Here is a 15,508-nt window from a genome sequence, read left to right on the forward strand (position 1 = left end):
TGTATATATAATTTTTTAACCGAATATAGCATCATGGGTGGTCACATTCCAACAGCCACACATGAACAACAGCCATAGCCAGGGTGCAGAGGCCATACTGAACATTGTGTTTAAGGCAACAGATACATAGATAACTCAAGTATAAAGCTGCAGAAATGAGAATCAAAGACATCTGATGATATAAATGGGCCTTTGTGGGAAAAGACAATAATGTATGAGAGTATAAACCCCACAGAAACAGGAACTGTGTCATGTGTTTACTATGCGATAGATACCACGGAATTCATAGCTTACGTTTGTAACAATCAAATAGTGCAGCAAATCATAAGCGAGGAGAACCAAAATTAATTCATTAACATTTATTACATATTCTTGCCTTCATGGCCTTCCTGCAAATTTTTATGGAGTATGTGAAAGAAATAAAAAGATTATGGAAAGAATAGATAGCTTCTAGGACAAGAGTTCTATTTTTATAGAAATCTAGCGAGATACAAAATATTCTTCAAATTTCTGAGATATTGTAAACTTTATGACAAAAAAAATTCAGAGCACATCTATTGTTATAAAATAGCTTCACAATGTTTTTGTCCTTCAAATGTACTAGCAGTATTCTTTTGAATTAAGATCTTTAAAGCTGTTACAGTAAAATACAGTTTTACTCTTTATTGGGCCTCTTTTATTCTTAGTGAAAACCTAGTCCTAGAAGGATTCTTATTATTCTTTGGACAATTCAGGTGCTTTTTATTGATAAAATAGATGCTTATAATTCAAAATAATTTTTCATTTAAAAAATATAAAAGCGCCAAATAAACTGAATAATTACCCCAAATCCTTTTTTGGAGTATTGCATTGTCACAGAAAGGGTGATAGGCGTGAAGGCATCCAAGCTAGCCAGGGCTTCATTACATCCACACCTTGATGTCTTCTGAGGGTCATTTAATATACTAAGAATTCAATTTCTCCACAGGTGACTATAAATAGCAATATATGTTCAAACGGCTATTGTGAGGATTAAATTACATACTGCACATTCAGTGACCACAAAAGCTATATATTGTTACTATTGTATAGTCAGTATGAACATGAAGAGTCTCCTCATCGCTGAATTGCAATTGAAAAATGTTTGGCTTTGTGGTTGCAATTATGAAGCAAAACTCAGAGAGATATTTTGGGGATATTGTGAACTATCCTAAACAAAGATATACTAATATACTGTTGCTTCTAAGATGGTAGCAGATGGATCCCAGCATCACCAGTTGCAGAGCAACTGAGCCGAGGTGTAGAAGCCAAATGTAGTATTTCTTTACTATAATTTACAGATTCTAAGGAAAGGGACATTAATCTAGAGAAACCGTAAGGGAAGGTCCAGGATGAAGGTACTCTCTGTAAGGTCCAAGGTACTGGAGCACTCTGGAAGGGTCAGAGTAGAGAAGAAAAAGGGCTCACTTCCACAAGTATTTAAAAAGTTCAACTCAATAAGCTAATGTTCGGGAATGGTTAACATTTCTCGGAGTGAGTATTAAGCGTCCTCCAAGGAAAACAACTCAACTGCTAACGTCAGCCCTACACCAGTGCCAAGAAAATAGTGCTAAATTAGGATTCTAGAAGAGATACGATTCAGTGAAATATCATAGAGCTCTCAACCCATAAACTATCCCTTTGTAGTCCTTGAGAACATAAGAGATTACCAATAAATTTACTGACTCTTTCCTTTAGAAAAGGAAATTCCTAAAACCATGATTCAGCTTTTAAAATTCAGTTTCCATGTGTAAATGTTATAGCTGCTGGGAAATAGTGGAGTATCAAGTCATTTTGTAAAACCATTTTCAAATGTTTTAGTCTGAGACCTGAGCAAAATGTTTTTGGAACCAAAGAAATAAATGTTGATCCTAAATTTCTTTAGTCAAAATGAAAGCACTATAATTAGAAGTATTTTTTAACTACATAATTTCTACAGAATGTTTGCAGGCAAGCAGACCGATAAAATGTACAAGTTGTGTGCAAAACTGTAGAGGGAGAATAAAAGTCCAGATCCAGTGTACTATAACCACTTTCTGATTAATCGTCCAAATGATAAAAGCATTTATGCCTTAAGTAGACTTTCAAGCCCTCTTCCAATAAATTTGGACTGTTAACAAATGTGGATATTAATTATGGCTCATATCTAATTTCATTTCCATTATCTCATAGATATTCCCTTTTCATCTAATATTAGACTTGAGTCTTTCTACTTACCGAAGTCGACATGAAGTCGTTTACACTTAGTCCCTAGCATCTATGTGTACATGTTTGATTTGTTGAAACCTAGCAACATGGTTCAAAGATTTATTTGTTATCCTTTGATGCTTTTAAGCTTGTGTGCACATGCAGAGTGTCCTAGCTTTGTGAATGATTCTATGCAGAGAAAAAAATATGTATAGAATAATTTAAGCCCCTAATAATATGTGGTATTTTTTTCCCTAAAAACTTGTCGAATAAGGCAGATGAATTCTTTTATAGGAAGTAGCAATAACATTGCAATTTTTTACTCAGAATTTTTTTCTGTGAACTTTCCCTCCAAAAAAAACTGAGTCATAAAATTTGAAATGAAAAATTACTGCATGAGACAGTCTATTCCATTTTCCTACCTGTATGTAGTGGCATGCTTTAAACTGCTTTTGTATTTTTTTAGGGAAGGGTCTACAGGGTGTTCGGAGTCTCACTACTAGATTGGACTCGTAGTGATTCTCCTGTTTACACCTTCCCAAGTGCTGGGATTACAGGCACGTGCCACCACACCCAGTCTCAATCGCCATCTCAGCGCGTCCCAGGGATCGAACCCCCAGCCCCTGCGCCTGCTTGCAGGCACTTTAATCCCAGCCCCTGCGCCTGCTTGCAGGCACTTTAATCCGCTGAACTATTTGGCTGACCTTCAAACTGCTTTATGTTGCTGAAAGCACAGCTGTCTTCTCTATAATAAAAATGCCTAGTAAACCTCAGTACCCAGAAACACAAGTCCCATGTTACTGTAAAACTGACCTGAGTTTCACACTATGCCTATAACTGTATGTTTTATTCTTTGTTTTATGATTATTTTAAGCTTAATTAGAATCTATGTTTCTAAAGTGAAAAGAATTTCTTTTATACCTGTATTTCTTGGTGGTAGGAAAGAAGTGATACTTCTGCATCATTTTTTTAGAACAAACTTGTATCAGATTGCTCATTCTCTCTAATAAGAGGAAAACACAGTCACCCCTCAGTATCTCCTGAACTGGTTCCAGAACTTTAACAACTGCCCAAATCCAGAGAAGCTGAAGACCCTCCTACACACTTTAAATCATCTCTAGATTACTTACTCAACTGAATACAACGTAAATATCACATGAATAGTTGCTAAGTTGGATTGGTTAGGAAACGGCAGCAAGGAAAAATAGTCTGTGTAGGTTCAGTATAGATTCAGTTCTTTTTCCAAACATTTTTGATGCATGTCTGCCTGACCCTGTGAAAAGGGACACAGAGGGTCATGTGTTGTTCTTTCTTTCCTGTTTCCTACAGTTGTTCTCTATATTTGATGAGCACGACTCCCGGCACCTGAGAATACACTGTTTTTTTGTTTTTTTGTTTTTTTTTTGTTTGTTTGTTTTTTTAAATTGCTCTAAAATTGCACATTATTGTCTCATACCCATTTCATTTGTCCTCCCCATTAAACTCTGGATTTTTTGAGCATTTTGTTTATTTTGCAAACCCATTCCCTGTCTCACAGGTAGTTCTTCCAGTATCTAGTATTTGATGAGCCAGCAAATAGCTCCATGAAGCTGAGATTGCAAAAGGATGGTCTTTCAAATAACAGCACACTGCCGCTGTCCCCGCTTCATCCTGAGACTATCTGAAAGGCACCCAGGGAAGGAAAAGCTCCCACACACTGGCTCCCAAAACTCATCAGAACTGCCATGCTCTACAGCCCAAAACACACAGGCTGATCCTAAGCAACACGAAATAGGGCATATTTAAGCTATTTTCATCTTCAAGCGGCCAAAATGAGGCCAGCAGCAGCGACAGCACTTTGCTATAATAAGTCCATAAATATTTTTTAAATGATGCTTATTTTTGTCATTTGTATTCAACATGAAGTGTCAAAGCCAAGTAGAGTAGAAAATAAAAAACACTCCCCTGATACAAAGTATAAATTCCAGAGATTTGGAAAACTTTTCCCATAGATTTATCAGCTGCTTAGGAGACGCTGTGCCTAGAACTACAAAATCTCCTTTGCACTCTGAAGGGCCAGATGTTACCAGCAAATTGTAACCAGCCATGGCTAAGTGCGTACAGAAAAGTGCGTACAGAAGGCATAAGGGATGGAGGTTTCCACCCAGCCAGACCTTTTAAAGGCTTGAAGAAAATCGTCACTAGCTGTTCATGGTAGATGACTTCTTTGTGCAAAGACCTCCCACCAGTACCTGAGAGAACCATTCTGGACTGAGCAGAACACTAAAACAGGAAAATGTTCTGGAAAGAATAGTGCTGCCGGGTGTGGTGGTGCACACTTGCAGTCTCAGTGCTCAGGAGACTGAAGTGAAGGACTGCTGTGAGTTCAAGGCCAGCCTGAGCTGCACAGGAAAACACTGGCTCAAAAGATCCCCCTCCCCAAAGGAAGAGTGGTATATAGGGATGGACTTGTGTAGCTGTAGCTATATCACCCTCATACTGTAACAACAGCATTTGCCTGATTTAAATTCTTTAAACTTCAAGTGCGCTGTATTCTTAAATACATTTTTAACGTATATCAAACATTTTAACCACTTGGTGTTAGAAAATATCTTAAGGGCTGACCAGATAGCTCAGTGACTAAGAACCTGCTTAGGTAAGCCCAGGGACCGCGGTTTGATCCCAAGCACCACATGCCATGCTGCGCCCCCTGCCCCAGGTGCGCTGAGCCGGCAACCAAGTCCGGGCATGATGGAGCACGCCTGTAATCTCAGCACTGGGGAGGCTGAAAACAGGAGGATCACTGCGAGTCAGAGCTGCATAGTGAGACCCTGTACCAAATACATAAAAATAAAAAATAGAATACCTTAAACTCAGCCCCAGTATAAGTAAATAACCACTTATCACTAATTTTAAATTTAATTACAAGTTACAGTTTTCCTCCTCGAGCTTCCTCGTATAGACAGCAGAGAATTAACGGTACGTACAAAGTATTGCAGCATTCACCCTCAGTGCGGAAGGACTTAGAGTGGAAATAACTTAGCTAGATGGTCACAAAGAAAGTCATGCTGCCCTGGAAGAAGAGCTGTGCCATATGTAAGTAAAATGCAAGGTCACACCTAGTGTAGAGAAATCTCTCCTTTCACCACAGAGTTTTGTAGCTTTTTGCAAAATATATCAAAAAGTCAGGACCCAATCTGGACCGTCATAGGCAGTGAAACTGAGTATAGGGTTTAGGCACATAGCAGGTAAAAAGTCTAGTGACTGACATACCTTAATGTCAAATCACACACACAAAAAAAAATGTATAAGTAAATTACAAAGACCTTACCTTGAGTCTGTTAGATTAAGCTACACGAAATTGCTGGCATTTGGTTTTAGCCTACTAAATAACTCAAGTCCAAATGTTGAGATTCCGTAATACTGAAGTTTTAAAACTATAAACCAATTGGGGCATGGATAAGTGTGATAATTATATCATTTCATAAAAGGCAGGAAATTGTTTTCATTTTGGATGATACTTCTCCTCCAGTAAGATTAATGTCATATTCAGTAAATATATTCAAATCAATTGCTGTGAAGTTTCTCAGGATAAAAAGCATACCAGCCCATAAATGGGTCTTGATCGATGGTTACCTACAAAGAGAAAGGCCATCTTTGAAGCTTAAAAAACATGAGATAAAAGGTTAAGGATATTGTTGCAACCCCAGGTTGAGTGACATGAAAGTTGTTTGTATACCACAAAACTTAGAACTATTGCTGGCCTTGCTGGTTCCTGTGTTTGGAGTGTTTGTGTAGGTTTAACAATTACTTCTCTTGAATCTGAGTTTTGTCTGTTTAGTCAACTTTTAACACTTTGTTTACTGCCCAAGTCCCAAACAATCTAGTATAGAAAGCAGTTTAAGTAATTAGTACTGAATCTTTATGTATTGAAATTTGGTTCGTATACCATGGATAGACTCATCAGTCAATTTAGCAAGGTGAAGTTGGTTGCACTTAAGTGAATACAAACCTGATCACAAGCCACACTACTTCAATGAGCTGATTTTTAAAAAAGCATTCTTTCTCAAAGCTGAGAGCTAAGTAGCCTTTCAGCAAATATTTTTACTATGACACCATATTAAATTTATTTTTCTTTTTTTGAGGAAAGGTCTAAGGGGTGTTTAGGGCCTTACTACTAGATCAGACTCGTAGTGATCTGCCTGTTTACAGCCTCCCAAGAGCTGGGATTACAGGCACATGCCACCTCGCCCAGTCTCAGTTGCTGTCTCAGCACATCTTGGGGGCAGGACAGGCATGGCAGGCCCAGGCATCGAACCCCTGGGCCGTGCACCTGCTTGCAGGTGCTTTAATCCACTGAGCTATTTGGCTGGCTCTTTAAGCCTCTTTTCATTTACTGTTTAGATTAGTATTAAAATGAACTATTATTGTACAAGTTCTTTGTTATCACCCATTTTCTTTCAATGCTATGATGGGGCAACTTCGTCTAAGTATTAGCTTTAAAATACCTAGATTCCTAACACCAATAGTTGTATTCTCGGGCTGGGGAGATGGCTCAGTAGAATAAGCGCTTGCCTGACAAGTGCAAGGGGTTGAGTTCAATCCCAGGTCTCACACACACACACACACACACACACACACACACACGCAATAGTTGTATTCTCAAAAGAGTTGGAGATCTCCTTAACCATTTTGAAATAGACAGGTGGTAGGGCAGGGCATTTCCTGCACAAGGATTTCCTTGGTCTAATTTTTTTCTATTTATTTTTACTTCTGTTTTTACTTTTCAAAATAAGATAAAATAAAATTGAATTTATAAACACACACACACTGTGGTCTGTAAGATTTTTTTTTTTTTTTTGAGACAGGGTCTCACTATGCAATTCGGACTAGCCTTGTGCTCACTCTTGTAGCTCCCAGGCTGGTCTTAAACTTGCAGAGATCCTCCTGGCCCAACCTCCCCAGTGCAGGGATTACAGGTGTGCACCACCACACCTGGTTCTGGGGCCGCATGGTGGTGCCCACTGTAGGGCCCAGACGGTGTGCCTGGGTATCTGGGGCCAAGACCACATGGCATGTGGGGCTGGGGATCAAACTTGGGTCCTTGTGCTTGCCAGGTAGGTGCTTATGCCTCTGAGCTGTCTCTCTGGCCCCTGGTGTGTAAGAATTTAAGAAATTTCTGCCTTTATGTTTTTTCCTTGAAGAATTGCTGGTTTTCTGTATGATCTTAGAAATCCAAAAGTATGTTCCTCCCTTTTCTTATACTTTTTAGCATATTGTTTTTCAAGCTGTTTTTGTAAACTTTTACAGTATACATTTGCTTAAGCATTGTAGTTCATTTGCTGTTGAGCTAGCCCGCTATAACAGCTAACTGGCACAACCCTTGAAGTCTTGCATAGTGAGGAAGGGTCCTTCTTAACCTTTCGATACCTCGCACTGATGGGACTTTCCTGTTCTCACAGCTTTATTTTAATATTATATTAATTCACAACATCTCTTCAAATCCTTTGATGCTAGTAATGGTGGGGGTGATGCAGTTTTGTTCTGGAAGGAAATTCAGTTATTAGATTTTAGAAGCTTAGATGCAACTGCAGAATGAGAAGGTTTTCGCTACAAGCTTTTAATTGTAATTTTTGGTTTTGTTTGTTCATTTGTTCCTTTGAGATAAGTCTTGCTATGTAATTCCAAGGATTGAACTCAATATGCAGCCCAGGCTGGCCTCAAGCTTATGGCAGTCCTTGTGCCTCAGCCTCCTAAGTGCTGGGATTACAGGAATGTACCATTACACCCGGCACTACAAGCTTTTCAAAAGGTTTTCTAGTCCCTTTACATGATGAACTGGAAATGTCAGTGCACTGAGTTGTTTGCAAGCTTACTTTACAAAGTAACTACACCACATAAACTCACTACATGCACAGACTTAGCAGAAAGAGAATTATGAAAACTGTGTACACAAATAAGCTGAAAGGCTTTGTTGTTTGTTCAATAGGACAGCTGTTACAAAAGACAGAATGGACCCCATTCCTGTCCCTTGAGATTCACTCTTCACCAGCAATCTAGTTGAGGGTGTGCAGGCCCTGCCAACAAGCCATGGGCTTCCATGGCAGCCTTGGCCCTGGGAATTTCTGAGATTCCAGAGAGGAAGATCAACCTGGAGGTGCAGTCACAGCCCAGAAATGCAGCCTCTCCTTCACTGGCTCTGGATTTGACTATGTTCTTTTCTCTTCTCTGTCTTTTTCATTTAGAGGAAGGAAATGGGTTTCTTCCAAACATTTTATAGGGAATTAAAGAAATTAATAGAGCTTGGGTGCTTTAATTGTAGAAAATTATCTCAAAGTGATTATATAAATTCTCTACGCCTTAGTTTCCCCATAAGAAAATGAAAGCAGTAAGGTCTTGGCCTCACCATCACAGAGGCAGATATTGTATATATAAAAGGTTTTAGCCTGTAAAAGAAATGAATGTGTAAAATATTACTTATTAAGGTGCATGAACACATACAGCTAACCACCTGAACGAGTTTATGCGTAGTTCTGTATTATTCAGACCTTATATAAATGAGATGGTTAACTGTTTCCAGTGCCAAGCACTCAGAGGAGCTCCTTTCTGGATACCAGCACTTGATTCCAAGCTAGGAGATCCCTGAGGGAGGATAAGAGCCTTGAAATTTGTTTGATGTCCAAAAATCTTTCTAGCCAGCAGTTTGTTTCCCTTCCTTTTTTATGAATGGCAGTAGCATTATGCTTCAGCCTGCGTTTTCGACCAAGGCCATTCATAAAAATAAAAACAAAACAAAATAACAACAACAAAAAACTTTCTTGTCACAGTCTGGAGCCACTGGGTGCCAGAGGCTGGGAAAACATCCTGGCAGCCTTAACCGCAGCCGGCATTGAAAGCGCTGAAGGGTCTGTTTGTTTGGTGGTCTCAGAAGTACGGAGTGCTGCGTCTGAGGGTAGTCTGTAGAAGTTCCCTGACACAGACTAGGCCTGGAGCCAGGGCTGGCAGACTTTCAGACATTGTCTTTCCCCTCATTGAAGTGTCGGGACCTAATTCATGGAGAATTGGGCGCGCTGGCATGGCCTTTCAGAGCGTTTCATTGAGCTGCGCCGTGCAGCAGTCACGTGAATGCAGACTCCTCAGTCAAAACGGGAGGGAATCTCCGAGCAGGAGGAGCCAGTCAGGCTGCAGGAATGTGCACAGACTCCAGATGCTTGGGAAGTAAACACGTGTGCAGGTAGAATCAGCAGGAGAAAAGGCGACAGTGCAGAGGAGTCTGCTCTTACAAATGACCCTTTTGAAGTACATCTTCTCTCAATATATACTTTAGGGTCCTAAGGGGGCAAGAAATTCTAGTCCTCCTTGGTTTGATTCCACCTGGAGAACACATCGTCTTGACAGTGATGTCTTCTACGCTGTGATTTAAAGCCACAGGGAGGACAGTCTTTTCAGTGAGCAGAAAAATATCCTGCCATTTATTTTATTTGTATCTGTCCGTCCTAAAGTAAGTCTGATAATTGTTTTTTTCCCCACTAGTAGCGAAGTTTTATGAAAGGTAGGAAAAGAAACAGGCTTGGCAGAGCAAGTTTGGGCCAAGTGAGAATAGGAAAAGATAAAACTCTGATAATTTTTATATAACTTTTTTAATGTGCCAGCCATAAAACCTCACACAACTCAGAAATTCTGAGAGGAAGGAAAGTGAGTAGATACTTAAGACATAGTGAATTGGAGCTGATTTCTGTTACTTGAAAAACTGTCAATGTTGTAGTTAAAGTATGTCTCCCTCCAGACCAGGATGGTTCAGTGCTTCTATTTGCAAGTCTCAGCGATGTGCAGATGGAGCAAGCAGAGTTTCCGTTCAGACACAAGACTGAACTGGAGATAAGAGAGCAACAAGCTGGGGCTTCAAATCCATAGTTTTCAATACCAAAGAATAACAAATGTTTTCTAGTACTGTATTAGAAAATTAAGTTAGGCTGTGAGAAAAATTTCCCTGAAGTGTTTAACTATAAAGAGGAAAGTTTTGACCCATACATTCAAAGACAAGTAGATGACAGATAGATACATACATACATACATACAAACATACATACATACATACATACATACATACATACATAGACAGACAGACAGACAGACAGATAAAAATGTCCTTCCAGTACCATCAAGAAAGAGTGAATTCACAGAATGGGAAAAGGTATTTGTAAGTCATATATCTGGTAAGAGATTGTATCCAGGCATTAGAAAGGACTCAGGACTCCATATTGAAAAGATGAATAATTTATTTTTAAATGAACAAAGGATATGAATAAACATTTCACCACAGAAGGTATGCAGATGGCCAACATGAAAAATCACTCAATGGCACTGATTGTGAGGGGAACGCAAATCTAAACGCTAACATTCAACTTCGCACCCAGTTGGGTGTCTGTGACAAAAAAAGACACACAATAACAAGTATTGGCACAAATGCAGAGAAATTGAAACTATTGTATATTGCTGTGGGACTATAAAACAGTATGGTTTCTTTGAAAAGTCACCTGGCAACTGCTCAAAAATTGAGGGGAAAAAAATTGTCATATTACCCAGAAATTCCATCCACTCCTAGGGTAGCAAAAAGAAATGAAAACATGTCTACAATAAAACTCACATCTAAATACTTACAGTGGTATTATGCACGAGAGCCAAAACTTGGAAATAAACCAAATATCCATCAGCTGATGAATGGATCATTAATATATGGTAGATCCATGCAATGAAATACTATTTGGTATAAAAGAGGAGTGGGCTACTGGTGTATAATTAACCCTTAAAAAATTATGCCAGTAAAGAGGCTAGACCCCAAAGATGACATTGTATGATTCTTCTTGCATGAAGTGTTCAGAATAAGCCAAGGTATAGATGCACAAAGTAGGTTCATGGAAGCTGAGCATGGAAGGGCGGCCTAGAAATGAGAAGAAATGAAGAGTGACCCTGACAGATGCAACGTTTCTCTTTGGGGAGACGAAATTGTTCTGAAATTAAAATGTGATGGTTGCACAATACTTTGAACACGAAAACACTTTGATACTTAAATGAGTTAACTGTATAGTATGCAGATTTTTATCTCAGTTAAGTTCTTTTTAAAAAATAATATAAATTAGAACCTTTCTCAAATTTTCTTTTTTTTTTTTTTAATTTTTTATTTATTTATTTATGTGTGTGTGGCCAGCTCAGCCCACCAGGGGGCGGGGCTGGCTGGCATGTGGTGCTGGGGGATTGAACCACGGTCCCTGTGCTTTGCTAAGCTTGTTCTAAGTAGGTGCTTTAGACCACTGAGCCATCTCACCAGCCCCTCAAATTTTCTGATATGTAGACTTGTTAAAAAAAAAAAGTGACTATGTACCGGGGAGATAGCTCAGTGACTTAAGTGCTGACTTAGCAAGCACAAGGTCCTGAGTTCGATCCCGGTACCAAATAAAAGTGATTGAATAATAGTATGTTTATTTTGATAAGGTTGGTATATATACCGTGATTCAACTGGACATTGTTCATTGCATTAGCAATTGAATTAAAATCATTGGACAAGGTTAACTGAGATAATATTCATTATATTGTCTCAACAAAGATTATGAATAAACCCTTTAGCCAGAGATTAACCATTTGAACTTAAAATTTTCTTCTTTGCTTGGTGATCATTTACATTAAAATAGTTATGCTTAATTTTTTTATTTCCTACCTTCTAAAATATAACATGTCTTTTTTTTTCTTATTGTTTCTTCCTTAGCCACAACAAGTCGTTCAGAAGAAGCCTGCTCAGGTAAAAGATGCTCATTATGATTTTCCCTTTCCAATTAGTGCAAAAATTAAAGTACAATATGTATTTAATAAAAGTTCCCAAATTGAGCATTTAATTAGCATTTCCCCAGATTTATATTCTTAAAATGTATTGGCTCCTACAAAGTTAAAATATGTAGTCTGAAATTATATCTAAAAACTAAAAATCTAGATTGTCAATACATTTAAATGTAGATATCTTAAAATGGAAACTTATATTTCAGTGCCTCACATGCAGATATTTAGTGTTATCATGTGTTTTACCAATTCCTACACATCAAATTCTGTCCTTTCCATTTGACTGCTATACTTTTTTACTCAATACAGGAGTGATTAATTACAAATTATTTCTTGATTTGTGACCACAAACATCTGCTCATTGAATTAGTCCATATTATAGGCCCTATAACATGTTCTTATCTTAAAATATTCCCAATAGGGTTGGGAAACTGCAACATTAAATTATACTAATTTTGCAGATTAATGAACCCTCAGACCTTGATTAAATAGCTAAATTATTGTCTCTCAAGTTTTTGGCAGTATTAGAATTAGAAACCAGCTTGAATTTCTTTGTCCCAAATGGAGTTCTTTGTTCTAACTATAGTCTAACCTTGCAGCATAAAATTCATATTTATTGAGAAAATGCAAGTTGGAAGAAAATAAAACTAAAGAGTAAATTAGTAATGATTGCTATGAAAAAAAAATGATTGCCATGAATTTGACCTATGAAAGTGTATGACTGTCTTGCTGTTCTATTTCTTTCTGGATCTAAATAGATACCTTAAGAGAAAACTCTAGGCAGTATAACGGAGAGCCTAGTAAAACAAATTATTAAGCAAAGTTATGAGCTATCAAGTTCCTTGTAGATTTCTCTCATATAATTTAAAATTTCCATAGAATCTTTTTCCTTAAAGTCTTTAAAAATGTACCATCTATCCTATCCTCTTAGTCCACCTGGAAAAAGTCTTGCTTGTCTCCTATTTTTAAAGATGCTGCTTTGAAGAAAATGAAAGCTTTTAAACACATGTAAGGATCTAGGAGAAATAAACTCAAATAATTGCACATGTAATTTAACTGGAATAAAAGGAGAGATGTTATGAAAAACAAAAAATCCCGAGTACAGTTGTACCTTGGATCGCAAACTTCATTTCCACGTTTCTGGTTGAAAAATGAATTGGATGAGAACTGAATCAAAGTTTCCCATAAGATCAATATTGACCCTAACTACGAAAGTTGATTTGGTCCTAGTTCAGTTAGGTTTGTAATTAGAATTGTGGAAGGAATTAAGTTTGAGAACCAAGGCACCACCGTATATTTATTTAAACTGTATCTTCCGTAAGTAAGAAAACAAAGAGGTAATGCATTGGCAGGTCTGAGCACCTGGATCAAAGGTACCTTGAAGCGTTCTGACTGTTGCTCCATGGGCTACAAACTCTAATACACTGATAATCTCCCACAGCTTGGGAACAACACTGATTTAGTCTGTATTCTTGGTGTTATATGGAAGGTGAGTTGAACAACAAAGTCATGCATCTAAGAAATCTAATTCAGAGCTTCTGAGGGTAGCATCATATTAGAATTGCCTAGTGACTATGTATACACATATATAAAATGCCTGGGTGCTACTCAATGGTTTGCTGGGGCCAGTCCTTGTGAGCCAAATGTGAGCATCTCTTCCAAATTCTTTGGTCAGACATGTCAAGCCCGTAGCTTGAATCCACCCTCCTAAGACTGATTAACCATGGAAATTAACAAGTACTGCAAATCTTTTTTTTCCTAAAGAAAAGTTGATAAGAATTTACCTACATACCTCTGGCATCACTCTTCATAAATTCTGCTTATTTGATCTGGAAATCCAAGCATAAGTATGTACTCTGAACTCTCTACATGATCCTAATGAGCAGCCAGGGATGAAAGACAAGGCATTCAGTGAAAACACATGAAATGATGTTTGAACATTTGTTGAACAAATGACCACAGAATGTCCGTTGGATATGGGCCACATAGGGGATACAGATGAGGAGTAGAATGTCATGGGTGACTCAGGGGATGGTTTCCTAAAGAGTAGGATTCTATCATTTTGTTTGGTTTTATTATTGTTTAGTTGCAGAAGGGAAAATGGAGCCATTAAGAAAAGAAACCCTTCTAGATAAAGAGATAACATATAAAAAAGTAGAGTGGCACGACCAGATACACTCTAGAGACAGATCATTAATTTGTTTGGAACTGATTGCAAATTAGGCTTTAATTCACCAAGACATAATATAAATGAAAGTACAGCTGTCCTCCACCCCCCCCCAAGAGAATCAGGAATCTCAAAGGAGCCATAACTGTACTAGGAGATCCTCACTGATCAGTCTGGCTGTCTTGCAAACCCTGCTTCACATTTGTCCTTTAAAGGAAAGGAGCTGAGATTTAAGCTAAAAGAAAAAAGAGAACATGAGCTCATTGGACTACCTAATTTGTATTGTCTAAGGACACAGTGATAAATTATATAAACATGGGAACTACATGGAAGTTCATGGAGGATAATGTAAATTTTACACTACATTCAAAAGAATCTCTTCCTTTTCCATCTGTTTTTTCAAAATACCCTCCCAGATGGCTTTTCCATGTAGCAATCTGGATTAACTCAGGCTCATATCCTTTCTTCATCAAAAGCACTTCAAGGGGTTACATTTTGATTCTATTCGAGGTGATGAAGATTTTAGCATAAGTAAATATTTTACTTGTAAAGAAAAGGTCTCAACCATCTGTAAGGAACAAGTTTTTGTTCTGGCCCCATTACTGGACAAATTAATTTGTCTTTTTCTTAATTACATGTCTAGGAAATGGATAATACGAAGCCTCTCCCATAACTCACAGGAGCATTATGAAAGATTCATACTTACATAAATTTCATAGTGGATATTATATTCTAACTTATTTGAAGTTATTCAATTGTTCATCTTCCAGGATCAAGAACTTTAAAATTGTAATTGTTTCAAATTTTCTTCCTTTTTTACTTTGTGTTCTCATTGAATGTTTTTGCAATAAGAATTTTTGTATAAATTAGGAGATGTTATACATTAATTACTAAATCTTACCCTTAGGATTAACACAGTGTCATCTTCCTCTTATGTACGTCACATGCAGTTACTAAGACTATGGTAAATCTACTTATGCCATCAAATTCTGAAACTTCACAGATTCAAGAGTGCCACTTTATAAAACTGGTATACAGAGTATCAAAGTTCTGTCTGAGGAGACAAATTCAGAATTAGATAAATCTCAGCATTTATATAGACACTAATGTTTGTTGATATAAGCACATGTGTATAGAGAGGAACCCATATGCAAGAAAAGGACTACAGTGGGAATTGGTGTTTGGAAATGCAATCTTCAAAGCTGCCCGATAATCCTAGTGGGAAAGGTGACCATCCCTTAAATGTCCGAAGAGGAAAGTGCACAATATTCACATTATTTTTTTATATTGCAAAATCAGTGGAAGAGTGAATTCGGCAGTATTTTC

At 37.8% G+C, this 15,508-nt stretch overlaps 1 protein-coding gene across 2 annotated transcripts in view; it reads left to right on the forward strand.

Moving 5' to 3' along the window:
• Hmga2 (high mobility group AT-hook 2) overlaps positions 1 to 15,508 on the forward strand; it is a 132,833-nt gene that overhangs the window by 106,836 nt on the left and 10,489 nt on the right. For both annotated transcript variants that reach the window (XM_023716310.1, XM_004632136.2), the window contains one exon: positions 11,948 to 11,980. In XM_023716310.1, the coding sequence (XP_023572078.1) occupies positions 11,948 to 11,980 (33 nt within the window). The remainder of the gene's footprint in view (positions 1 to 11,947; positions 11,981 to 15,508) is intronic.

Source organism: Octodon degus, unplaced genomic scaffold, assembly GCF_000260255.1.
Source record: "Octodon degus isolate 3935 unplaced genomic scaffold, OctDeg1.0 scaffold00047, whole genome shotgun sequence".
NCBI classification, from domain to species: domain Eukaryota; kingdom Metazoa; phylum Chordata; class Mammalia; order Rodentia; family Octodontidae; genus Octodon; species Octodon degus.